General features: G+C 36.5%; 1 protein-coding gene across 10 annotated transcripts in view; it reads right to left on the reverse strand.

Annotated features, from left to right (window-relative positions):
* CPEB2 (cytoplasmic polyadenylation element binding protein 2) overlaps window positions 1-26126 on the reverse strand; it is a 73613-nt gene that overhangs the window by 1959 nt on the left and 45528 nt on the right. For 6 of the 10 annotated variants that reach the window (XM_045056574.1, XM_045056575.1, XM_045056577.1 and 3 more), the window contains 6 exons: window positions 16511-16681; window positions 15210-15299; window positions 10588-10706; window positions 10164-10278; window positions 7506-7687; window positions 1-2090 (listed from right to left, as the gene is read on the reverse strand). The exon at window positions 1-2090 is cut by the window's left edge and continues 1959 nt beyond it. In XM_045056574.1, coding sequence (XP_044912509.1) covers window positions 1863-2090; window positions 7506-7687; window positions 10164-10278; window positions 10588-10706; window positions 15210-15299; window positions 16511-16681 — 905 coding nt within the window. In that variant the 3' untranslated portion in view covers window positions 1-1862. Of the gene's footprint in view, window positions 2091-7505; window positions 7688-10163; window positions 10279-10587; window positions 10707-11845; window positions 11903-15209; window positions 15300-16510; window positions 16682-26126 lie in introns of all 10 variants that reach the window. The other 4 variants (XM_045056572.1, XM_045056573.1, XM_045056569.1 and 1 more) reach the window with 1 other exon arrangement.

The following is a 26126-nucleotide window of genomic DNA, read 5'->3' on the forward strand; positions in this document are numbered from 1 at the left end:
AAAGCACACCAGAGACAACCGATATTAAGATCGACACTTTGCTCACGTGAAGGATTGTCCCAAGGGGTTGCAATAAGGCAACACCCTTGTAATTTTCTCTCTTTAGAGTCAAGAACCTTAGTTCCACATTTTCTTTTAAAAACATCCACCACTGTTGGGTGCTTTGCTTAGATTGCAGAGTAACTTCTACATTAAAATATAGGGGCTAGTTGCATTAAAAATGCTCTAAAGAGAAAAAACATCACTAGCGATATTCTAAGTGTTCGGTACCAAGAGAAACTCATTAGCTATGGCATGTTTCCATGCCCACTTTCTCAAAAAAAAAAAAAAAAACAAAACAAAACTGCAAGCAAAGTCATTACCAAAATTCCTTCATCAAAATCTAAAAAAAAGCAATTCTTAACCATTAAGAACAACAATGTTCCATGCAACAGTGACCCCAGTTTAGACAGAAGACCCCAATATACATAGGTCAAACGTGTAAGCAAGTTTAAGCCAGATTTCACCATTGTCTTTAAGGTAAAATTAAATTTTATGCAACTAGCCATCTGTATATTTCCCCATCTCCATTTTGACTTTACTTAGGTTTACTAAAGTTTTGCACTCTTCTATAAAGTTCATTTGTTTAATATGGGCTTCCTGTGGGTCTTACATTTGGTGACTGGTTAGCAGTGTGCTGGCCATCTTTGGTTTATAAAGGATGTCTTAACCATGAACTATCAAAGGGGCTAAAATCAACCTTCTTTAAAATTCTAGTATTTTTCTTCTCTCAATCTTTTACCTATACTATTATCACTGCACATGAATTAGAACCGCACATCACAAAATTGCACAGGGATTACAAATATTACATCCAGTCTGCATAAAATCGAATTCCACTACCGACCAGATCACAAAATGGCTGCACTCTCTAATCTAAAACTAATTTGCATATTGTACACATGTAGGACAATTTTTTTAACTTGAAGTCACAATAATGCATGCAAGTTTGCTTTTTTTAAACAAATTTTATAATTTGTTCATGCTACCTAGATTCAAGAGAGCTTTTTTGAACATTTGCAATACCTCACCTCTTGTTAGTTAATAACTCTAGTGCATGCATAAGGTGTATACAGGTAAGTAAACATGCATTTTTTTTTTTCACATTCTAAAACTATGGCAGTTTAGGCCATATTGTGCTGCCTGCATTTTATCTGCAATGCAGTGTCTCTAACGTTTTCAATCCCGTATTAATAGGTGGCATTTACACATAACACCTATATAGCAGCAAAGCTAATACAGCTTGTGATTAAAAATGTTTAAAAATAGCTAATAAATCAGATTATCTTGAGGTATTATTTCTTGCAAGTCAAAATGGAGAGCAAAAAAACCAACCCTAATTTTTAGTTTATGTATACACTGAAAATAGCAACAATAAAAATAAGCATTTGTAGCAGACATATTCCATCTCCACTATTATTTTGCTACCTTTGGTAAATTACTGGGGCAGATCTTGAAGTTAAAAACCCACGTTTAGAAATAAGTGCACGCTTCACCCACTATATAGCAGCAGACTGTTTGCCCCTACGCAAAACATTCTCATATCTAATTTTAACTTTACATATAAAAATAACTTGGAGAAAATACAAAAAAACATTTTATTTTAACATGAAAATATCACAAAAATTAGTAAGCCTGAGATGTAGGGTTTTGGTGAAAAACAAGAGGCTTGTAGTGTTTTGGCTGCTGATAAAGATGCATGTACTGGTAGCTGGGGGGAAAGCAGAAGAATGCACTTATTTCTTCCGCGTGTCGCGTCTTCAGACACAGTAAGCCACATGCACCCTTTCTTTCCGTGTCACACGGAGGCCGGTGTGCTAGTCTCAGTTCCAGCGGAAGTGGATCTGACGTGGGCGATCAGCACCTTCCTTTACCAATGGCTTATGGAACTCACGTCCTGCGCGAGAGTGGATATTTGCCCAACAAAACTCACAGTAATACTGCAGGCAAGTGACATTGGCACAGAAAAAGGGAGCAAATTTTCCACCGCAGCGCGCGCCCTGGCATTCATCACACATCTGGTCATCTAGCACATATGGCTTCACCTCCACCTGGAACGAGAGGGCAAAAGAGGTCTCACGAAGGCTGCTTCAGAAACCGCTGTAGCGAATTTAAAATGTTCAGTGTTCTCAAGAACGGGACCCGCACTTAACCTCGAGGAAGTAGGCAGCTTCCCAGGGAAAGAGCTTTCCCATGTAGCAGGTAAATACAAAGCGAAACAAAACCAACAACAGTGAGGTCACTCTGTTCTTGCACTAATCATCTTTTTACAAGACGTTTCATGTTCATAAATGACCACGTGATTAAACGAGCACTTGGTTTTAGTTTGGGTAACTATTTTATTTTGATGTTTTCTTCAGAGGACTATAAACTGAGTGGTGTTTACTATGTTTTTCAAAGACAGCTAATCCTGTAAATCTAACATTCTACCCTCACCTTTGGTGAAGTGCCATCTTTAAAAGCGTGTTAATATTTTGGGGGGGGCGGTGACTGTGAGAAAGAGAAGGGCATGGAGACGAGTGGTTTGCGCACCTTCCCCTTCATTCCGATACCACCCGAGAGCCGGCCCAACCCCACGGCCGCCGGGCAGCGCAGCACTTCCGTCTGTACCCTGCTGGTGCCTCCTTGGCACACACACAGACCAGAACTGTGGATAATCTCGTTATGGGCGTGTCTAGACGTCAGTGAGTTTCTAAGATATAAAATCAAAGGCCCACTGAGAAGGCCTGACTCAGGAGAAGACCTCAGACTCTACTCAGCTCGGGGCGCTAAGTCTCTTAAAGCTCAGTTTCCAGGTCTGTCAAGTGAGAATACTAGCACCTGCTTCACAGAGTTGTGAGGACTAGATTATGCAGGTAAAAAAGCATTCAGGACAGAGCCTGGCACACAGCAGACTCTGTAAGCCAGTGCTGCCTGCTGTAATAACCTTCCCAGTGGAGGGCTACCAGCTTCGTCGAGACGGTGCCCGGCAGCCTCAGACCTCAGCCTTTCCTGGGGACGGGAGGGGAAAACTGAGTGTTTAAGTGGCTTGGTTAGAGGTAAAGTAGTGCTTGCCCAAAGTATAAAATAACAACCCAACAATTTCTATTCTGAACGTATGAATACTTGCATGTATGCAGAAAATGAATATGTAAGGATATTTTATTTATTTAAAACAATTTTTTTTAATGTTTATTAGTTGAGTGAGAGACAGAGTGCAAGCAGGGGAGGGGCAGAGAGAGAGGGAGACACAGAATCGGAAGCAGGTTCCAGGCTCTGAGCTGTCATTACAGAGCCGGACGTGAGGCTCGAACTCATGAACTGGCTTATGACCTGAGCCGAAGTCGGACACTTAACCAACTGAGCCACCGAGGCGCCCCTAGTATCTTCTTTTAAAAACAATGTTTGAGATAGGGAGTGTGTGTGCACACACATGTGAATGGGGGAGGGGCAGAGAAACAGAGAGAGAATCCCAAGCGGGCTCTGTGTTGTCAGTGCAGAGTCCAATGTGGGGTCAGTCCCATGAACTGAGATCATGACCTGAGCTGAACCAAGAGTCGGACGCTTAACCGACTGAGCCACCCAGATACCCCTATAAGGGTATTTTCTGAAGCATTATTTGTAACAACAGCAACAACAAACAGGAAAAAAATCTAAAAGTTGATGACAAGAACTGTAAAACAAACATCTGAAAGAAAGGTAATGGAATTAAGTTGTTTATATTTGCATTTCATGGACTAGGGCTGGATAAACATATTTTATGTACATTGAACATTTTGCTTTTCTGCACTGTCTGTATCTTTTGCATATCTTCCTGCTGGAGGGTTTTTTTTTTTTTTTAATAATTACTCATTGCCAGTTAAAGATTTTAGACCTTTTTTCCATTGGCCTTTGGTTTTTAAAAAGATCTTTGACAATAACTTAAAAATTTTTATGCTCAATCTTTATGTTTCAACTTTTTTCCTTTATGAATTCTATCTTGATTGCCAGGCTGCCATTTTTGATTCATTATCATCATTATAATATTTTTATGTGTATACAGTTACAACACTATTCTTATATGATATAATATTATAACTATAATTAAATTATCAAAGAATATCTCAAAGTAGCAAGAGACTTACTGGATTTCATTTTACTAGATGATAAACAAAATGGGCACAGGGAAAGCATCTGCTCACTTCTTAGTTCCCAGGACCTAGCAGAATCTCTAGCACAAAGTAGAAACTATATCTGAGTAAATGTGGTACACTTATGTGTGCTAAGTTTCTTTCTCATGATTTTATCTCTTGCTTTTACCATAAGATTTTAAGCTAATTAAAGACAGAGTATCTGTGTGGTTTACTTCATTTCCATAATACCTCATAAAATGCCCGGTGCTCAGGAGTTACTTAATGTAAAACTGCTGAATAAAATATGAAAATGCAATGATTTCAGTTATTTATGTTTTAAAATTCTAGATATTATTTCATGAAGCCAATCTACTCACTTTCAAAATCACAGACTTCAAAAATAGAAAATTTGATTTCAAATTTATGATTTTGGAGTATAATCAAACCTTATTTTTGACTAATAATCACTAAAAATTAATCTCTTGCATATGTGAGGAATCTGAGTTTCATCAATTCTGTACCTATTTTTATTTTCTATTATGATGCTTTTCCTTATTTTACTTCAGAAGAACCTATCTGTAATACTTTGTCATAACTAATGAAATAATATTTAGTTATCCAACTTGAGGAGTAACACAACTCCCTTCAGTAAGTACCAGAAGGCACAGTGAATGATATTACTCATGGAGTAACATACAAAAATTATAATGAATTACACCTTTGTGGTGACTGTGTTTCCTAGCAATTGAGATAGGCATTAAACCCCAATGTGCTCCTGAGCCAAAAAAGTAGCCTGAATAAACTATTTTATTTTCCGAATAAACAATTTTAATCTTCTCCAAATCTTTGGGTTATCAGTTATAAATGTAAAATTAATCTGTTTTTATGGTTTCATAACTATATTCATAGTAGAGACATGAAAGGCATAAAGGTTAATGGTTTAATATTTTTTTTTATAAATAATACAGGTGACTTACAGAATTCTTAAGGCTCAAATTCTTTTTTTTTTTTTAAAGATTTAATTTTTTAAGTACTCTCTACACCCAATGTTGAGTTCTCACAACCTGAGATTAAGAGTCGCATACTCTACTTACTGAGTCAGCCACGCACCCCTCAAATTATTTCAAAAAGAATTCAAAATATACCTTAGTAACACATACCTTAAAAAATAAACATTTCATCCTTTTTAAGATGGCATGTATGTGTTTTCAGTTGCTCTTTAAGAATCAGTACTCTTCCCCAAATAATTGATCCTTCACTATCATTTTGGAAACAAAGAAAGATGAGGTTTGACCCTCCACCAATTTTCCCTGTGCTTCTGCATGTTAAATAACTACAATCACATACAATGTAAGTAACTTCCTCAGTCAATAGGCTCGCTTCTCCGCAAAAGTCAAGGTTAGACTAGATGGGTGGTCTCAAGCACCGATGCACACTGGAATCACTTGCGAGCTTTATAAATTCCTGCTGCCCCCACCAATTACAACAGAATTGGGGTGGAGGGAGGACCCAGATGTCAAGATTTTTCTGAATTCCCAGGGGACTTTAACGTGCAGCTGAGGGTGAAAATCACTGGGTTAGAGGGACTCCAGTTCAACCAATTTTTGTGCATGTTGGAATTAAAACAGAGACCCTCCACTTATTTATTTTTTTGCAACATTTTAAGTAACAGTTCAAAAAAACAAACCAAACCAAAAACCTCTGCATGTATGAACTGAAACTATGCTGTACTTTTTTTTTCCTAAATGGTAATTTAGAAATTGGTAATTGATAATTAAATTGATGACTACCTTTAGAGTCCATGGTCTAGTCAATCCATATTCCTTAACCAGCTCCCCTGCCTCCAAAATAGTCTTTTTATATACAGACAGCTTTGGAGAAGAAACTTCAAGAAACTGTTACACTGGGATAATAAATATGCACTCAGGTTATATCTACCACTTTGGACATAAAAGTTAATTTATCTCATATTCTTAGTATACCTCATCTGTACTACAAAGCAACCATGACTGTTTAGGAATACCGCTTAGCTATATACAGGAACTATGAATAGATTTTAGTATGAAACAGATTTGTAAGTGAACAATTGAGTTTCAGTCACTCCTTTCCCCTATTTTGGATGGTAATCAGTGCTATCACTTAGCAATTATTCAACAGGCTGGCTGTTAGTTAACATTCATAGGACCTCCTAAAAAGTTCTTATTATGATGATCTAAACAATGCTATTAAAGAGTGAATGTTTTAAAGTTTAGGAGAAGCTTTTTAAAGTTTATTTATTTATTTTGAGAGAGAGAGAGAGAGAGAGAGAGAGAGAGAGAGAGAGAGAGAGAGAGAGAGAGAGAGAGAATCCCAAGCAGGCCCTGCACTGTCAGCAAAGAACTCGACATGCGGCTAGAACCAATGAACCATGAAATCAAGACCTGAGGTGAAATCAGGAGTCAGACGCTTATTAGGACTGAGACACCTGGGCGCCCTTGGGATAATTATTTTGTAGGTTTAGTTTATTTATAGGTTTATTATTGTGTATATTAAGGGAAATACACAGAGTGTGTTTTTATTTTAAATTTTATGATAAATAAAAAATAAAAACACTTAAAGAACACTCAGTGCCAAACTCTAAGTGCTCCTGCATCTGTGAAGTCATTTAATCCTCAAAATAACTGTGAAAGAGACACGATGATACCAATAGTGCTTTCTATCTGATAAGTGAGGGAAAGAAGGCACACTGAGGGTTAATTTCTTGAGGATTACAGAGCACATGGTAGAAACCGGAACCCGGGCAGTCTGGCTTCAGGGTACAAGCTCTTAAAACAAGCTCTGCCTCCATGGTAAGAAGGATATTAAGACTTCACTGGTGGATAAAAAACAAAAAACAAAAACAAAAACAACAACAAAACTTGACATGCTTTTACAATGACATTTATATTTTGAATATTGTATCTAAAGTTCAAAGTATGTTCAATAATTTTACATTTCAGGGATATATTAAAAAAATTTTTTTTTAATGTTTATTTTTGAGAGAGAGAGAGAGAGAGAGAGACAGAGACAGAGAGAAAAAGAGAGAGACAGAGCATGACCGGAAGGGGCAAAGAGAGAGAGGGAGACAGAATCCGAAGCAGGCTCCAGGCTGTAAGCACAGAGCCTGATGCAGGCTCAAACCCCTGAACTGTGAGATCATGACCTGAGCCGAAGTCAGACGCTTAACTGACTGAGCCACCCAGGCACTGCAGGGATATTTTGATATAATACTCTTTTAACTCTAAGAGTTAAAAAAAAAAAAAAAAAAAAAGTATAAAAAAATAAAGTGTTTGAATTATATTACTGACTCAGCACATTAGAGGATGTTGTCAAATGATTTCCCAATAGGTAACTTACGCGTTTATCAATATCCCCATGCTGAAGTTGAACGAACCGAGCACTGATGGCAGCAATATAGCTCTGCTGATTGGAGAAAGCAACTCGACCAGCACCTTTTGGGTATTTTAGCTCAGGATCTGTATCGATTCCTGCATAACAAACTCCACCATACAGCCGGTCCATGATCATAGCAAGTTCCACTTGAAAAGAAAAAGAAGTTCCCATCAAAGGTGAGACAACCCAGTAAATCAAAAATATTTAAGTCTTTCTTAAAAAGGAAAAGTCAACAGGATAGTTTCATGCTGTTTTCTAAATCCAATCCTTTCACCTGCATAGTGGACCCAACCTGCTATCACTACAGAGTCACCTGGCAATTCTCTTCTCTCCTTAGTGTATCACCAGTTTTTCATCTATACTGGCTTATTCCCCATCTTAAAAAAAAAAAAAAAAAAAAAAAAAAAAATCTCTTAACTCTATTTTCTCCCTCTCAGTGACTGCTTAATTTCTATGTTCCCCTTTACAGCCAAATTACTAATTTTTTTTTCTTATACTACCCAATCCCTGTCTTCCCATTCCTCGTTCAACCCTTTATAGCTTGACTTATGACCCTATGACTCCATTTTAATTTCTCATGCCATTGCCGAATACAATGGTCAATCAGCAGCACTGAACCTAGTTAATCTCTTCCTTTTCCTTGAAATACTTTCTCCATCTGGCTTCCAAGACACATTATTCCACTAATTTTCCTATGACCTCACTGTAATTCCTTCTTAGTCTTTCTTGCTGGTTCTTCCTCCACTCCTTGACTTTTCAATGTCAGAGTACCCTAAGTTCCAGTGTGTGGGTTTCTCTCTACACTTGTGGCTTTGGTGGCTTCATCCCATGTCATGGCTTTAAATACCATCTACTTGTTTCCAGCTCCTAAATTCCTGTCTCCAGCCCAGGCCTCTTCTCTGGACTCCAAACTCATCTATGCAATGATGGACATTGCATATTGACATTTAACAGACCTTATCACATAGTATGTTCAAAATGGCACTCCTAATATTCCATCGTCCCATTAAATCTGCTCTAATGAGGTTTTGCTGACTCAGTTGGTAACTAATATGAAAGATGAAGCTGCCAAGAGCCTTGGTTTCATCATATTTTCTTTTTCCCCCCACTGTACATGCAATCCTATGAACCTGATTTTCAAGACATATCTAAAATCCAATCTCCTCACCTCCATTCCTAACATCCTGTTCCAAGCTATTATTATTTTTCCTCTGGATTGTGGCAATAGCCTTATCTCTTTGCTTTTGATTTACAGTCAAAACAGCAGCAGGGCCCCTCAAAATTTATTTTCAAAACAGTAGCAAGAGGGATTCTTTTAAAGAAGATACCAGATACAAATGGCTGAACTGAAATTTCTACTTAGCTCTACAGGGTACCAGAAACTTGCCTTCAAAACCAAGACCACAATCTTCCTTCTTAGGGTCCTTTATCTCACTATCTATGTAGTAGCTGAAGACTGAAAGCTGAAAGTCAGTCTTTGTGTTTACCTCACAAATGAACAGGAACATGCATTCATTCTGCTCTCTCACCACTGCCACCTCCAATCCAAGCTCCCATTATCTGTCTCCTGTCCCACAAAGATAGGCTGCTAACATGGTCTACCTGTATCTACTCCCAACTCAGCTGCCCCCTAAATGTGTCGCTAGCTACACTTACCTAAAACTCTTCACTGTTTTCCCTTGGCTTTGAGGGTAAATGCCTAATCAGCTTATTAAACTTATATGACCTGACTCTCATTCACATTTTCAATGCCTTTTTGTGCCTTTCCCCTCCCTCCTTATACCCCTAGTCACCCACTCTGGCCTTCTTTCAGTTCCTCCAACACATTCTGCTTCCCTCCACTAACAATCTTTGAATATGCTGTTCCCTTTGTGTGAAACACAGTTCTCAAAACCCTTCTGCCACCCCAACTCTTCTCCTTCTGTTCTTGTAGGTCAGCTAAAATTCAAGTGTGTCTTAAAGATCAGATGGCACCACATTCCTGGGCTATATGCTCTTTTATTCTCTGTGGTCTTTCTTTGTAGCAGTTATGTTCTAGAAGTATTTACATGTATGAATGGTTCTTTTAACATGCATCTCCTATACTGGAAGAGGATGTTTTCCAGTGGTGGAAGGCACTAACACACTCACAGGCACATGGAATCACAGAACATACTTGCACAGTGGGTATTTAGGTCTATAAATTATGTTCCTATATGGCATCGTCTGGTAAATGGTTCCTGGTTATTGATGAGCAGAAATTTATTACTTACAAAGCACTATTTAAAAAAAAATCCCGTATTGCTTCTTCAGATATCTGAATCAACTCACATAAAACAAACACAGCCCAAATCCTTCTATCTTAGAGAATTATACTTAAGAAGTCAGAAGTATTTGGATTCTGCTTATAGAGTCTGCTTGGAGTTAACTATTATAATATTGATAGATGAATGTCCACTTCTCCAGTGACTCGATGGTTTCAAGAATACTTCTCAGGATTCTGTAGTGAACAACTACTGGAACATGAGGAATCTGCCCCTGCCCACCCAATAGGGACAGGCACACAACAGCTCCCAGATGTTTACTGAATATTTAATTTTTTTTTTTTTTTAAAGAAGCCACATTTGCTAACATTCTACTTACCAGCCCTTAATGGCCTAGGAACACCTCCAACAAAAATTGTTTTTCGAGGATCCAAAGGCTGAGAACCATCCATCACAAAATCACTGTCACTTAAATTCCAAGGGCGGATCTGAACCTATGAAGAAAATTACATTACTGCAATGGGTCTTATTCCCTTGATAGCTTATGCTGCTTTGTGCCAATTAACAGTGGTCCTTTCAGTTTTCAAAAGTTTGGATAGTTGGATTTCAAAACAAATTATTTTTTTAACCTAGATACTGAAAATTATCCAAATTTTTAAAAACTGAACTCTTAATATGGCAGTTTAACTTTCTTTTTAATTTCTTTTTTTCTTTTTTAATTTTTTCTATCACTAACAATGGTCTCAGAACAGTTTTTGGTAAACTTGCATTTGTAGCCTAAAGTTCAAGTAGTATTTACTTACTGGTTTGTCCTTGATGGTGGGGCTGGAAACACAGAGATAGAGTTTTCCATCCTCTTCAATACAAGCATCAATTAGTGCCTGAACTGAGCTCTCTTCTTGAAAGAGAAGGAATGCATAGCCTGTAATAACCATTAAAAATAAGGCAATTATGTGAAGGTAAGTGATTTCACCCCAAACTTCAGTACTGTTTAGAAAATACATGCTATTAGAAAAGAAAAAAGTTAACTGTCAAATAGAACTAGAACCATTACACTTTCCAAAGGAGAACATGATTATCATCCTATGGAATACACACAAAACAGATACTCATTAATTAGCTATCTTCTATAGAGTATGTGCTATTCAATATTGTGCTAAGAGCTTTACATAAATTATGTCATATGATTCTCATAACAAGTCTAAATTACTTGCCCAAAGTCAGTCACATAAGCAAGTAGCTGGTGGAGTAATTTTAAACCCGGGACAGCCCCTAAGATCTCCCATGATACTGTCTTCTTAAAGAACTTGGCAAGGTTGGGGGGCCTGGGTGGCTCAGTCACTTAAGTGTCCAACATTGGCTCAGGTCATGATCTCACAGTTCGTGGGTTCAAGGCCCAAGTCAGGCTCTGTGCCGACAGCTCAGAGCCTGGAGCCTGCTTTGGATTTTGTGTCTCCCTCTCTCTCTGCCCATCCCCCACTTATGATCGGTCTCTCTCTCAAAAATAAATAAAACATTAAAAAATTAAAAAAGAAGAACTTGGCAAGATTAACACACTAACGTTAGAGGCTGAAGATTCCTATAAATGCCCTCAGGGTAAGACATGTTCTGGCGCATACTTGGGACTAGAGCATACTTGGAAAGGCCCAAGAATTTCCATGAGGAGGAGAAAAGTCCACAGCAAGACAACTTCAAAATGATACTAAGAAAACTACCTTAAGGAGGTTGGAATGAAACGGGTTCCTTCAGCGTGGGTTAGAACTTTCAAATCAAGCCTCAAGTTGGATAAGCAGCGGAACACTCCTTTCACATAGTCTGGAGACTATGTTTGGACTTTGGATCCAAGCTCTTGCTTAGTTTCTGTACCTTTGGGAAATATGCCCTTCCTCCTCTCTTTGTGATAACCAGTGGTCAATCTTTAAGCAGAATAGACTTCATTATAAAAAGAAGGTACCAAAGTTTACACTGCAAGTTCACCATTACACGATTATTCCCAGAAGCTGAGAACTAAATGACCAAAAAATACCCCTTTGCCTTGGCAAGATTTCTATGCAAACAAACCTGGAGAACTGTAATCTGGTTCCATTATGAAGAAGTCATCGAGCAGGCCATGCACATCTGTTCCATCATGCAATGAATGGTAAGTGTGAGGTCATGTTTTATGTTGAAATCTAAACACACAGCTTTATTGCTAACAATGGCTGCAATTGCCACAAAGGTCGATTGTGACACAAAAGTGCTTTATTTTAATAAAATTATAATACCTGATTGCATAAATAAAGCCATCAAACTAACCTATGCAAATAGAAACTTCCAAAGGTATGATTATACAAGATTAAAAAACACATCTTAGACCTTTTCAATTGCTAGAAATAATTTAAATATGCCTAAAAAAATAAAAAATGCATACTGGTGAAGGCTTTAATTTTGATACAAGCTAAGGATTTGAGAGCTATAACTTCTGTAATAACTGATAGGTTATATGACCAATTTACTAAAATCATATTTTAAATTTAGTATTTTTAACGTTAAGATTTGTGATACTAATTTTTGATACTAATATTTTCATTTTACTTGGTTTTAAAGTAATACTTTATATTCAGTGTTCTTAATATTGCTTAATTATTTGTGTGATTATTAGGGACGAAACGTTCTGTACCACAAAACTAATTAGGCAGCGTGGCAGGTAAATTATGATCTAGCTAAGGCAAGCCATTTAGTATTAAAATACTCTTACCAAACACATACTATACAGCGAATTGATACCCACATAGGGTGAGCCTCATTCACTGTAAAGAAAACACATGTACATGTGTGGCTCGGTATCCAAGGGCTCATGGCACTGCCTTAATCACAAGGCAGCTTCACTAACTGGATGCTTTCATACCAGTGTTTTCCAAACCACGGAAAATGAATTACAACAATGACCACACTGCTTGAGAGAACAAGGCTTGGGAACACTGGCCTTTGGCGATGACAATTAACTATAGTTGTACGAAAAAAACTATGATTTGCCAGTGCTACTTTTGTGAGTTTTGTGTTGTTTGCTTTCCAGTTTCAGAAAATAAACTAACCATCACCACAAAAACCACAATGACAATGACAACAAGAGCAACAAAGACAGCAACCATTGTGTTTGATTAAATTTGTGCCAACGCATCTTTCCAGGCTTCGAGTCCACCATCCTATTATATGAAAAAAACTCAGGCAAAAAATGGACACCTGTCTCCACACAAACCCATTCTCCTTCCTTTCTAAAACTATATTTCAATTCTTTCCTGGAACTCTGTTCAACTCCTTGATGTCTATCTAAATTGCACAGTACCCTTTAGATTTTGTTCAAAACTTCTCAGTGAGGTCTTAACTACCTATTTCAGGTCAAAGGAATCTCTCTATTCTATGGTATTTATTGTTGTTTATATCATTTGTTAGTCAATTATCATTCTGTGAATTACCAAGAATAGAAAGATGAGTAAAGGCATAGTCCTATAGACTAAGGCAAGAACTGGACATTAATAAAATTGTCACACATTTGTAGAATTATAAAGATCTAACATTGCAGTTGTGACCAGTGCTATGAAAGGGCTGAACAGTGCTAGGAGAACCTAAAACAGGAGGATGTGAACCGTTAGGTCGGTCCTGAAAGTTTCCTGTGAGCAACAAATATTTAAACTGAAATAAGCAGGGGATATATAGATAAAGACCCATGAGAAGAACCTTCGGGGAGAGACAACACCATACGTAAGGGCCCTGAGGTAGGAAAGAACAAGGCCAGTTTTTGGAACCAGAAGGCAGCCAGAAGCAACAGCGGTAGAAGAAACCAGAGAGATAGGGAGGCTGGGCAGGGCAAATGCATTTTTGCCTTTATTCTAACGATAAAAGAAACCACTGAAGGGTTTTAAGTAGAGGGTCAGGGGAATAGCACTATCAGGTGAATTTTCAGAGAGATTACTCTAGCTGTACTGTGGGAGAAAAACTGGAGACAGCCAGAGGTATGGACAGACTAGTCACATTCCTGAAGTAGGCCGCCGTAGTGGTAACTTGAGCAGGAACATCAGAAACTAACTGGCATTTTTACTGAACACTCAATAAGCTTTATAAAAGGACAAGGGAGTAAAACAATGGACAACAATAGATTAAAACTCAGCTAACAAATGAACGTCTACATCTATATGGAGCGAATTTTCTCTCTAAACCAAGTATCAGGGCCTCCAAGTCCAGTAAACTCCACAATTGGGTGAAACTTTAGGGTTACATGGAAAAAGGTACATAGCTTTAATCAGATTTTTATAGAGGCCTGGAACTCAGAATTCTGCTCAAAAGATACTCTTGATTCCTTAAGATCTTAAGGTGTAAAATAAGAATCACATGAATGAATGATTTCATTTCTCTAAAAATCTACATGAACTAGTAATGGAGGTTCTAGAATTCTCAATGACAAAAAGTGGAGATGGCCCATATAATTCATTCAGAAATCTTTAACTAGTTTTTGTATGCCAGTAACTATTCTTTCTCAGACCCAAAATCAGACCATTTAGCAGGTTTACTGGAGTCTCTTTCCAGGCTTGAAAATTCATTCAGTCATGAGTGAGTGGTTTTTTTTTCCTTCTAAATTATATTTCAACGATGTTCAAAGAAAAATCTCAGTTTCTCAACCTCCCCCTTTCATTTTATTCACTTCAGAGAATCTGCCATCAACAACCTGACTGTATTCATGTTAAATTCTCTCCCCTCACCTCCCTGCTCATCATGGGCAGGGAGATACTTCCTCTCTCCCCTGACAGTGGCTTTGCTTCGCTCATGAATGATAGTGTAATTTGTGACTCTTGTGCTACGCTGACAGGTCGCAGTAGTATCCTAGCAGTAAGTCACTAACACAACTAGGTATTCTCTTCATATAATGGGGTTTTTGGACCAGACACTTTCTCCTCTTGTTAAATTCACCCACAGTGTTAAGTATCGCTCTGTTGTTATCTGCTATTGTTTGGAACACCTGAGTAAATGTTGCAATATTTATGCTACTCATGTGTTTATACACATTTTTTCTCACTTCACACAGATCTCAATTTCACTGTGTAGAGGGACACTTTTTTATATGTCTGTACCCAAGTTACTTAGAAGGATGCTTCAGACGGTGAAATTACTCAGTGCTGGTTTGAGTCTGAAATCATTGTCAAATCATCATATCTTTTATAATAGCACAAGTGTCTTATGATTCCTGATTGCCTTAAAGGAAATGAGGATAGTCACAAGGACCATTCTTCCTCACCGTGACACATTACCAGCCTTCACAAATTACTCTATTAGTTTTATATAAAGGTGTGATGATATGCAATTCTAAAAGAAAACACAAAGTAATCGACAGTATCTTATTTGCTCTCATAAAACTGATTCCCTAGAAAATATCAACAATAAAAACTCTTACCTTTTGGTGGAAAATAGGACTTGCTTTCTGCTTTATGAGGCCAATCTACTACCAAAGGCCCAAATCTTCTGAAGCTAGCAGTTATTTCATCTAAAAAAGTATAATAATATGTATTAGGAATTAGTTTTAATGGTTCATTCTAAAAAAAAATTCCTGTATAAGTTAAAGATTTAATGTTTAAAAGTACCAAGTAGCCTAAGATAAACTAGAATATGAAAACTCAAAACATGTCTAATAGCCTTACTAAAAGGATATATGAACTAAATAGCTATTTTAGTCAAAATAAATTCAATTTTAAGCAGCACATTGGCCAGAGCAGTCAATTCAGGGTGAGTTTTAAAATTTTATATAACACTGTATGGATACTAATGGATTTTAGTACACCAAACTGTAAATATTACTGCCTTGAAAAACACGCCAATAGTATATCAAATTAAATAAAGAGATTGTTACTGCTTAATAAGTAAAATTTTATAGGGAAAAGTTCTGTGCAAATAAGACATATAAAGTTATCATACTCATAAAATATACTAAGGTCTGACACATGTCAGGTAGTTTCGCTGAAATACACCTAGGTCAAATCCAATGATATGCTCTAGGTTATTTCATCACATGAAAACCTTATTATACTAATGAGTCCTTAGAATAAGTTTGTGGATATTTGAATCATAACTGAAAAATGTCTCAAAGTGTAGCAATATCCTATTAGTTGTTACTAAGAGTGGCAGATTTCCCACAACCTTACAAACATTAAGACAGTTTCAGTACTTTTAAATCTTTACCCTGAATTATTTTCTTTTATTATTATTACACATGAATATTTTTTACACATGTTTATACACGCCTTTGTATAACCTGAATTTCCTGTTTATGCTGTTTCCATTACCCTTTGGGGTTTTACTGCCTCTTTCTTACCTGCTTCTAAAAGCCTACTTATCCTTAAAGGAATTAGACTTTTGACTATCATGAACTGCAGGGAGAGTTTCATGGCTGGTTACCTTTATTTCGTGTGTGTTGTATTATGGTAATGTAGCAGGTTTTAAATTTTATAAGAAAAGATTTTTGTATGACTATCTTATTTACAAAAAAATGTTCACAGTAACCATATGCATTTTAACATATAAAGAAAAAAACTTGAAACTGTCCAATTACCGATTTAACATTTCAACAGGTGATAAAATATTGAAATAGAAATGGATGTCCATTCTGAATGAAAATCTCTAGAGGCAAAAAAATTGTATACCTCCATTCATATTATATTTTAGCTGTTTGTTTGTTTTAAACTTAAATCATCACCCTACCTTCATCAATATCTGGAGGAAGACCACCAACAAAAACTTTTCGAGAGAAGCGTTCTATTCGTTCTCCATTTTGATGAGCAGAATAGCATGTGGGAGAATTTAAAACCCCAACTTGATCATTATGGCCATCATCAAGCAGACCATCATCTATTGGAAAGAGGGAAGAACGACCTAAAATATAAGAACAAATATAACTTGAATCTTAAAGAAATGACAAAGTCAAGCATAAAGATAGGAATGACAAATTCAAAGGCTTAAACAATGAAGGTGACATAGGCATAAAAAAAATAAGGGAAATTCAGATTGTTTAAGGTTTTAATTACCTGGATTCAAAAGAGAAGCAGTCTGAAGAATGACTTAGAAATAAACATAGTCATATGACAATTATACTGCAAACACTAGATCACTTCAATTATTTATGGAAAGCAGCAAGAATCTGAGGTATGGGGATGGTTAAACTGGATGTGTAATAGGAGAAACCTTTGAGAAATTGGTGGCAGAAGGGAAATGGCACAGACTAAAGAGATAAGACATAATAAAAAGCCACTTGCAGACTACGGTAAGGACAAAGGCAACACGGAAGACTTGCATATAAGGTTAATTGGTCACACATGTGACAATCATGTAAGAGGGTAGACAGGGTTTCTGCACATGTGCAAAACAGAAAAAGGCATCCCCTCTAGGACTTTGGTCCTCATCTGAGCCCACCCTTCAGAGGTGACCCTTTATATAGGGCACATCCTGTACAACCCTCTACTGCGCAGCAATCCTGATGCTAGACTCCATGGGGATCAAAAAATTAAATGACCTAATAAAATATAGTCCCCTGCTCTCAGGGGATGTACAGTTAGAAAAGATAAGATCTATACATATAACTATGGCACATAGTCATAAGAAAGCTTCAAAGTACTTCAGAGGAAGTTTGCTGGAGGAAGGAGTAACCTGGCTAATAACTGGCTAATTTCTAAAATCCTTAAATGAAACTGGATAGGAACTGTGGTAAAAAGGGAAAGATAGTGGTATTTACTGAGTGCATGCATTAGATTGGGTAAGATACTTCTAAGTTGAAATATTTGTTAGAACATGGTTTTGAGTAAATTTTACAAGTGGAAGGAGACACACTGGACAAAGGAGGAAAATGTGAATTTATTTAAGAAACAGAGAGTAGTCATGGTTGACTACTACATGTTGGATATAAGGAGAGTAAAGGCAAGAAAACAGCTTTGAGGCTAGCCAGAATACTTAGCCTTGAATGTTGAGTTAAAGGAGATGTTTTATTTAGTGGGTGGTTAAAACAAAAAACTGGATATAGGGGCTCAAGCAAGATAACTTTTCTGGTGCTTTAGGAAGACTTACAGCAAATGTGGTTAAAGTGGTTAGAAATGAGTGGATCAGGAAGGATGGACAGAGGAGACACTGTAATAGTAAAGCGTGGATATCTGAGAAACAAAACAGAGAAAAATAACGGAAAGGAGGAACTAAAAGATGTTATAATAATAAGAATCATTAACTGAATATAAGGACAATAAAGACCAAAAGCTGGCATAAAAAAGGGTAGATATGGAAGGAAAACAATCAACAAAACTAAAAGGCAACATACTGAATGGGAGAAGATATTTGCAAATGACATATTTGGCAAAGGGTGAGTATCCAAAATCTATAAAGAACTTATCAAACTGAACATACAAAAACCAAATAATCCAGTTAAAAAATGTTCAGAAGACATGAATAGACATTTTTCCAAAGAAGATATCCATATGGCTAACAGACACATGAAAAGACATTCAACATCACTCATCATCAGGGAAATACAAATCAAAACTACAAGGAGATATCACCTCACACCTGTCAAAATGGCTAAAACTAACAACACAGGAAACAATAGGTGTTGGTGAGTGTGAGGAGAAAGGGGAACCCTCTTACACTGTTGGTGGGAATGCAAGCTGGTGCAGCCATTCTAGAAAACAGTGCGGAGGTTCCTCAAGAAACTAAAAATAGAACTATCCTACGATCCAGCAATTATGAGGTATTTACCCAACGGATACAAAAGTATGGATTCAAAGGGTCACATGTACCCCGATGTTTATGGCAGCACTATTAACAATAGCCAAAGTATGGAAAGAGCCCAGATGTCCATCGATGGATGAACGGATAAAGTAGATGTGATACACATATACAAGGAAATATTACTCAGCCATAAAAAAGAACAAAATCTTGCCATTTGGCATGATGTGGATGGAGCTAGAGGGTATTATGCTAAGTGAAATGAATCAGTCAGAGAAAGACAAATACCATATGATTTCACACATATGTGAAATTTAACAAACAAAACAAATGAGCAAAGGGAAAAAAACGGAGAGGCAAACCAAGAAACAGATTCTTAACTAGAGAGAACAAACTGAGCATTGCTGGAGCACAACTGGAGCGTTGCAGGGCGATGAGCTAAATGGGCGATGGGCATTAAGGAGGGCACTTGGTATGATGAATACTGGTTGTTGTACGTAAGTGATAAGTCACTAAATTCTACTCCTGAAACTAATATTACACTGTATGTTAACAATCTGGAATTTAAATAAAACCTTGAAAGGAAGAAGAAAAAGAGAGGATCGATAAGTGCAGCTTCACATGCTGAGAGGATGTTCAGAATTCAAAATAAAGTGGGCAGATGCAAATGGAATGGAGGAAGGAAATAAGCCACATTTTCGAGAAGAGAGTCAACTTTACAAAAGTGACAGGTTATAAAATTCTTTGTAGTATCACTGATGAAAACTTCAGAGACAAATGATGAGGGTAGTTCCTTGGGAAACTTACAAGAAAGTGAGGGAACATTCCAGAAGCTCGAGAAAGGAGTGGTAAGAAAGTATGAGGGAAGCCGAAGCATTATTATAACAGTTCCAAAGAAAAATGTGAACAAAGCTTTAAAGAAAAAAAAAAAGAGCAATTAAGTATCAACGTGTGATGTTAAGATAAACACTTGAAAAAATGACAACTGTTTGAGGACATGCACGATCTTCAGAAGGGAAGCAATTTTAGGGAAGTTGGATGAGCACGATCTTCAAAAGGGAAGCAATTTTAGTGAAGTTGGATGAGAGTCACACTGCATGTAGAGTTTTATAAAGACATCAAAAGGAGATGATTCTTTTGATGGAAAAAGAGAAAGAACGCAGACAAACTGTTTTTCTTCCAAGATGGAATGAAAGTTTTTTTTTTTTTTTTTTTTTTTGGGTGTGGGGGGGATGAAGAAACAATGCATGGAATCTGTAGCATTGTACCTTAATATATACAAGTCATAAAACGTCATTGAATAGGGATCCTGGGTGGCTCATTCAGCTAAGTGTCTGTCTCTTGATTTCAGCTCAGGTCATGATCTCACTGTTCCTGAGATCTAATAACCCTGCGCTGGACTCTGTGCTGACACTGCAGAGCCTGCTTGGGATTCTCTCTCTCCCTCTCTCTCTCTCAAAATAAATACACTTAAAAAAAAGTAACTATATCTCATCATCTTGATATGACACATAACAGTGCAAGTGATATCAACAAAGGCAATATGAAATGTGATGGCCTGCACAGACTGAAAGATGGGATGAGAAAGGGACTCACGTGCTGTGAACTGTAGCTGGCTGGATGTTGGAAATAAGAATTGGAAGTTTTTAACATCAAAACCAGGTAGAAAGATCGTATTTGTACAGGAATAGGAAATTATAGCACAGATTCAAATTCAACTTAAATAAGATGTTCTGAAAGATGCCTATGTGAACTTTGTGAATAATTAACTTCTCCAATACCTTTGGTATTAGAAATAAGGGTCAATGAAAAACAAATGTCAATAATCTGTGTGATCAACAGAAAGAAAGCCCTTCAAAGTATTTTATCGAATAACTTTAACAAAAAAGAATCAAGATCCATTATAAATAATATTGTAACTGGTTCAATTTCTAAGGTGGACTTCAATAATTCTATATTTGAAAAGGAATAATATGAGGCAGAAAAACACATACATTAACTAGTTTTTAGTAGAAAAATTATTCTTATTTCAGACATGCCAATGCATTGGAAATTATTTCACTCTAAAGTGCCCTAACACACATATGAATTTAGCAGTCCCATGCATATGATACGCACTCTTTTTAACAAACATTTATCTTGAGAAAAAATACAGATCATAAATATTTAGAGTCTAAATCAAAATACTAAACACGGTGACAAAGGAAATCACTACATAAGAGAGGTCATGACCCAAAAAGGATTTAAATTTTCTGTGTTAACTATAATGTTGTAAGCATATTCATATTATAACTGCATTTAATGATGATTCTGTATTATAAAATACCACCTTAACTATAATAAATAAAATATAGTTAGTAAAGCAACTATCAAACATCCATAATCTATATGTCTAAAATCTAGTAACCAAAGCTCAGCTAAACAAAGGATGTAATGGAAAGGCTAAGAACATATTACACATACTAATAAGAACCTTCATTGCTGTAAAATCATGACCATTTTCTTTATAGAAGCCATAAAAACTATGGAATTATATGCTCTTTTAAAAGAGGAGTTAACTGAGTATACATCAACAACAAAAATATCACGTTTTTAAATAAAAAAATTTTTTTTAATGTTACTTATTTCTGAGAGAGAGAGAGACAGAGCACGAGTGGGGGAGGGAGAGAGAGAGAGACAGAGTTACAGAATCTGAAGCAGGTTCCAGGCTCTGAGCTGTCAGCACAGAGCCTGACACAGGGCTTGAACGTATGAGCCGTGAGATCATGACCTGAGCTGAAGTCGGACGTTCAACTGACTGAGCCACCCAGGTGTCCCCCAAAACATCATGTTTTATCTTGCCAATTATCTTTCCTTATAACCCAATTTAATTCAACTCGAAACACAACTTTAATACAATTCTCTAAGTAATGACCTACTTCACATACAGTACACTATGAACATGCTTTCTGAGAATGACACATACCTACATTTAGTGCATGAAAATTACAGCAAAGGTAAAAGGATGTGTGCTGAGAGAAGTAAAATTGGATTATAAAATAATTTGGACTAAAATATTTGCAACAGTTTTCAACCAAAATTCAATTAGCTTCCTCCTTTTTTTTGCTCTGAAACTAGGATATATTTTCAGGTTCTTACATTTCAAAAGAATGAAGCTGAATGATAATGAAAACACAGCATAAAATTTATGGGATGCAGCATAAGCTACATATTTAGAGGAAAATTTCCATATTTAGTGGAAAACTACTTTTACACGCATGTTAGAAAACAAGAAATGCTTAAAATAATCCTAGTTTCTGCCACAAAAAGATAGAAAAAGGATAGCAAATTAAACACAAGGAAAGATGAAGGAAATAAAAAAATAAAGTCAATGACATAAAACATAGACTAACATGAAAGCAAGTCAACAAAGCCAAAAATGGCTCTTCAAAAACATGAAACTGATTTACCTCTAAGCAGAGTTTATCAAGTTCATCAAGAAAAATTAGAAAACTCAAGTTACCAGTACTAAGTATGAAAAAGGGAACATCAACCAACACAGAGCCTATGAACATAAACAGCTAAACTTCCTACCTAGTTTTGCAACCCTGATAGTAAAAAGCTGGCAAGAAAATTACAAGGAAACTATATATCAAGAATACAAGAGGCAAAAATTGTAAAGAAAATATTCACAGGTTGAATCTAGAAATAAAAAATGGAAAATACATCATGATTAAGTGGAGCTCGCCTCAGGAATATAAGACTGATTGACATTTGAAAATCAATTACTGTAATTCATATTAACACAAGGAACTAGAAATATCAATCATTTCCACAGATGTAAGAAATGCATCTGATAAAGTTCAACAGCCACTCATGATTAAAAACTCCCAGCAAACTAGGAATAGGCAAGAATTTCCACAATCTGATAAAGAGCACTGAAAACCTGTAGTTTACATCTTTAATGATAAACTATTCATGCTTTTCCCCTGAGGTCTGGAAGGATGTTCACTATTTATATTCAACATTATCCTGGTAGTAGAACTAGTGCAGGAAGATGAAAAAATAAAGTGTTTAATACTTGCAAGGAAAAAGTAAAACTGTCTGTGCTACGAACATGATGTTATATGGAAAATTCAAAAGACTCAAACTACTTGAAGTAAGTGCATTAGCTACGGGACAAATACAAAATTAACTTACAAAAATCAATTTATTTCCAGATGACAGTAATAATAATAGGGAAAAAATGTAAAATAGTGCCATTCCTTATGCCATCAAAACTCATCAAATACCTAGGAATAAATTAAACAAAAGATATGTAAGACCTTTACACTGAAAACAAAAATTTGCTCAGAAATTCTACAAGACTGAAATAAATGAATAGAGAGAAGAAATCAACATGTGAGATGTGAAATTATCTCATGTATAGATTGCATACAATGGCATTCAAAATCCGAGCACATTTTGTCTTCTAGAAACTCTCAAGCAAGTTCTGAAATTTATGATAAATCAAAGAATTCAAAACAGTTAAAAAAATCACATAAAAAAACAAAGTCAGAGAATTATACAGCCATATTTCAAGATTTACTGGTCAGCTATGATTATTAATAATTATAATAATAGTATAAAATAATATAAAAAATAATCATAAGCTTTGGTGGTTTAGTCAGTTAAGCGTCTGACTTCAGCTGAGGTCATGATCTCGTGGTTCGTGGGTTCGATCCCCACATCTGGCTGCTCAGAGCCTGGAGCCTGCTTCAGATTTTGCATCTCCCTCTCTCTCTCTGTCCCTCTCCAGCTTGCGCTCTGCCTCTCAAAAATAAACTAACTGTTAAAAAAAAAAAAATTAAAGAATGTAACCCTTAGGATAGGCAAATAGTTAACTGGAACAAAACAGAGTCAAGAAGCAGACCCATACATTTACAGTCACTTCATGTTTTCAAAAGTATCCATGCAGTTCAATGTGGAAAGGAAGGTGTTTTTCAATAAATGGTGGTGAAATGGGGTGCCTGGGTGGCTCAGTTGGTTAAGCATCCAACTTTAGCTCAGGTCATGATCTCACAGTTTGTGAGTTCGAGCCCTGAGTCGGGCTCTATGCTAACAGCTCAGAGCCTAGAGCCGGGAGCCTGGAGCCTGCTTCTGATTCTGTGCCTTCCCCTCTCTGTGTCCCTCCCTGGCTCACACTCTGTCTCTCTCTCAAAAATAAACAAACATTAAAAAAATTTTTTTTTAAAAATGGTGGTGAACCAATGGATATCCAGGTGTGGGGGGTGGGGAAGGAACCTTGATCCCTATTCTCACACCATACCAAAAATACATTCAAGAAAGATCAATGACTTAAATGTGAAAGATAAAACAACAAAGTTGCTAGAATTTCTTCACAATATTTGGGGATAGGCAGTAATTTCTTAGGATTAAAAGGAACTAAAGATAAAAGAAAACAACTGGACTTCCATCAAAATTAAATATTTTTCTGGTTATCAAAAGACAGTGTTAGTGAAGTGGAAAGACAAGCAACTACCAGAAAATAGGACAAAATGCACAAAGAACTCCTCTAAGTGAATAAAAGACTTATACTGAATTAAAAATGGACAAAAGACTTGTACTGAAACTTGACAAAAGAGTATAATGAAATGGGTTACAAGGTATGAAAAAGTGCTTCATATGACCCTTAGTTATCAGGAAGATGCAGATTAGAATCATAATGAGACATCACATATATGTATCAGGGTAGGTAAAATTAAAAAGCTAACAGTACAAAGTCAGTCTTATATTCTGTTGGAGTGTAAAACTGGCAAGCTACTTGGTAGTTTCTAATAAAGTTAAAATATGCATTCATCTTTTAAACCAGCAATTTTGCTCTTATATATCCAAGAGAAATGAGTGCTTATGTGCACATGTACACACACACACACACACACACACACACACACACACAGAAAAGAAAAAGGATACAAAAATGTTGATGGTACTTTTATTTACAATAGGTCCAAATGGAAACCAACTCAAATGTCTATCAGTAGGTTAATGGACAAATTGTGGTATATTCATATAATGACTCTATTCACCAATAAGAAAGAAATAACTGACAGTAATTTCTGTTCTACAAAATCTTACAATTTCCCTTTGAGACTGACATTTTTAAGTATCTAAAAGCAATTACTTATGAAATTTTATTTTATTTTATTTTATTTTTTTAATTTTTTTTTTAAAAAATTTTTTTTTCAACGGTTATTTATTTTTGGGACAGAGAGAGAGCATGAACGGGGGAGGGGCAGAGAGAGAGGGAGACACAGAATTGGAAACAGGCTCCAGGCTCTGAGCCATCAGCCCAGAGCCCGACGCGGGGCTCGAACTCACGGACCGCGAGATCGTGACCTGGCTGAAGTCGGACGCTTAACCGACTGCGCCACCCAGGTGCCCCTACTTTTGAAATTTTAAAATGTCTTTCTTTTATTTAAAAAAAAATTTAATGTTTATTTATTTTTGAGAGACAATGACAGAGTGAAAGTGGGGGAGGGGCAAGAGAGAGAGAATCTGAAGCAGGTTCCAGGCTCCCAGCTGTCAGCACAGAGCTGGATGTGGGGCTCGAACCCACGAACCATGAGATCATGACCTGAGCCGAAGTCAGACGTTTAACCGACTGAGCCACCCAGATGCCCCCAAATGTTTTCTTCTTTTAAAAGAACTGGATATGGTTGTTCCTAAGCTTCTTACCATAGTAATTAGATGTGTTTTTTGTTTTTCTCTAGATAATTTAAAAAAAAATTTTTTTTAATGTTTTTATTTATTTTTGAGACAGAGAGAGACAGAGCATGAGCAGGGGAGGGGCAGAGAGAGAGAGGGAGACACAGAATCTGAAGCAGGCTCCAGGCTCTGAGCTGTCAGCACAGAGCCCAATGCGGGGCTCGAACTCACGGACTGTGAGATCATGACCTGAGCCAAAGTCGGCTGCTTAACCGACTGAGCCACCCAGGCGCCCTACATAGATAATTTTAAAGGTGAGATTTCCATGCTGTTAAAACCAGCAGCAAAGTAAGGATAGTGGTCAACAATCTCTATAGTCAAAAGAATTTTAAACTGTAATTAGACTACATTGTTTGAAGGGGTAGGGTTTTGTTTTTGTTTTTTTTCTCTATTTTAGAAATCATCATTTGACCTTGACATCAAATGCTCCATTTATATTCTCTATTGTTATGACATTCTTGACTAATACTACAAGGCAACAAGTATGAATGGTTACACAAAAATCCTACTTCAGTGATTCTAACTTAAGAGGTATATACATCCATATTTGTCTGTAATATACATAGGCATTTATAACATACACGCTTATAAACATGAGAATTAATATAATATGAGGTTAGTTACCACCAAGATTAGAGTGAGCATCTAACTAAGAATTCTTTAAGAGATTTACAAAGAATGTGATAGTTTTAGAGACAAAAATGTAAAGGAGAAAAGAGGGGAAAAGCTTTATAGGTAGAAGATATTTGCTTGAGCAAAAGTACAGAAATATTCCAAAGGCCATATCAAGGTAAAATATAGAAAACTGGAGACATTCTTAACTATGTGCTTAAAAGCCCTACTTACTTCAAGTAAAATACCTTATGGTAAGTTAGTCACCTAAAAT

Source organism: Felis catus, chromosome B1, assembly GCF_018350175.1.
Source record: "Felis catus isolate Fca126 chromosome B1, F.catus_Fca126_mat1.0, whole genome shotgun sequence".
Lineage (NCBI taxonomy): Eukaryota > Metazoa > Chordata > Mammalia > Carnivora > Felidae > Felis > Felis catus.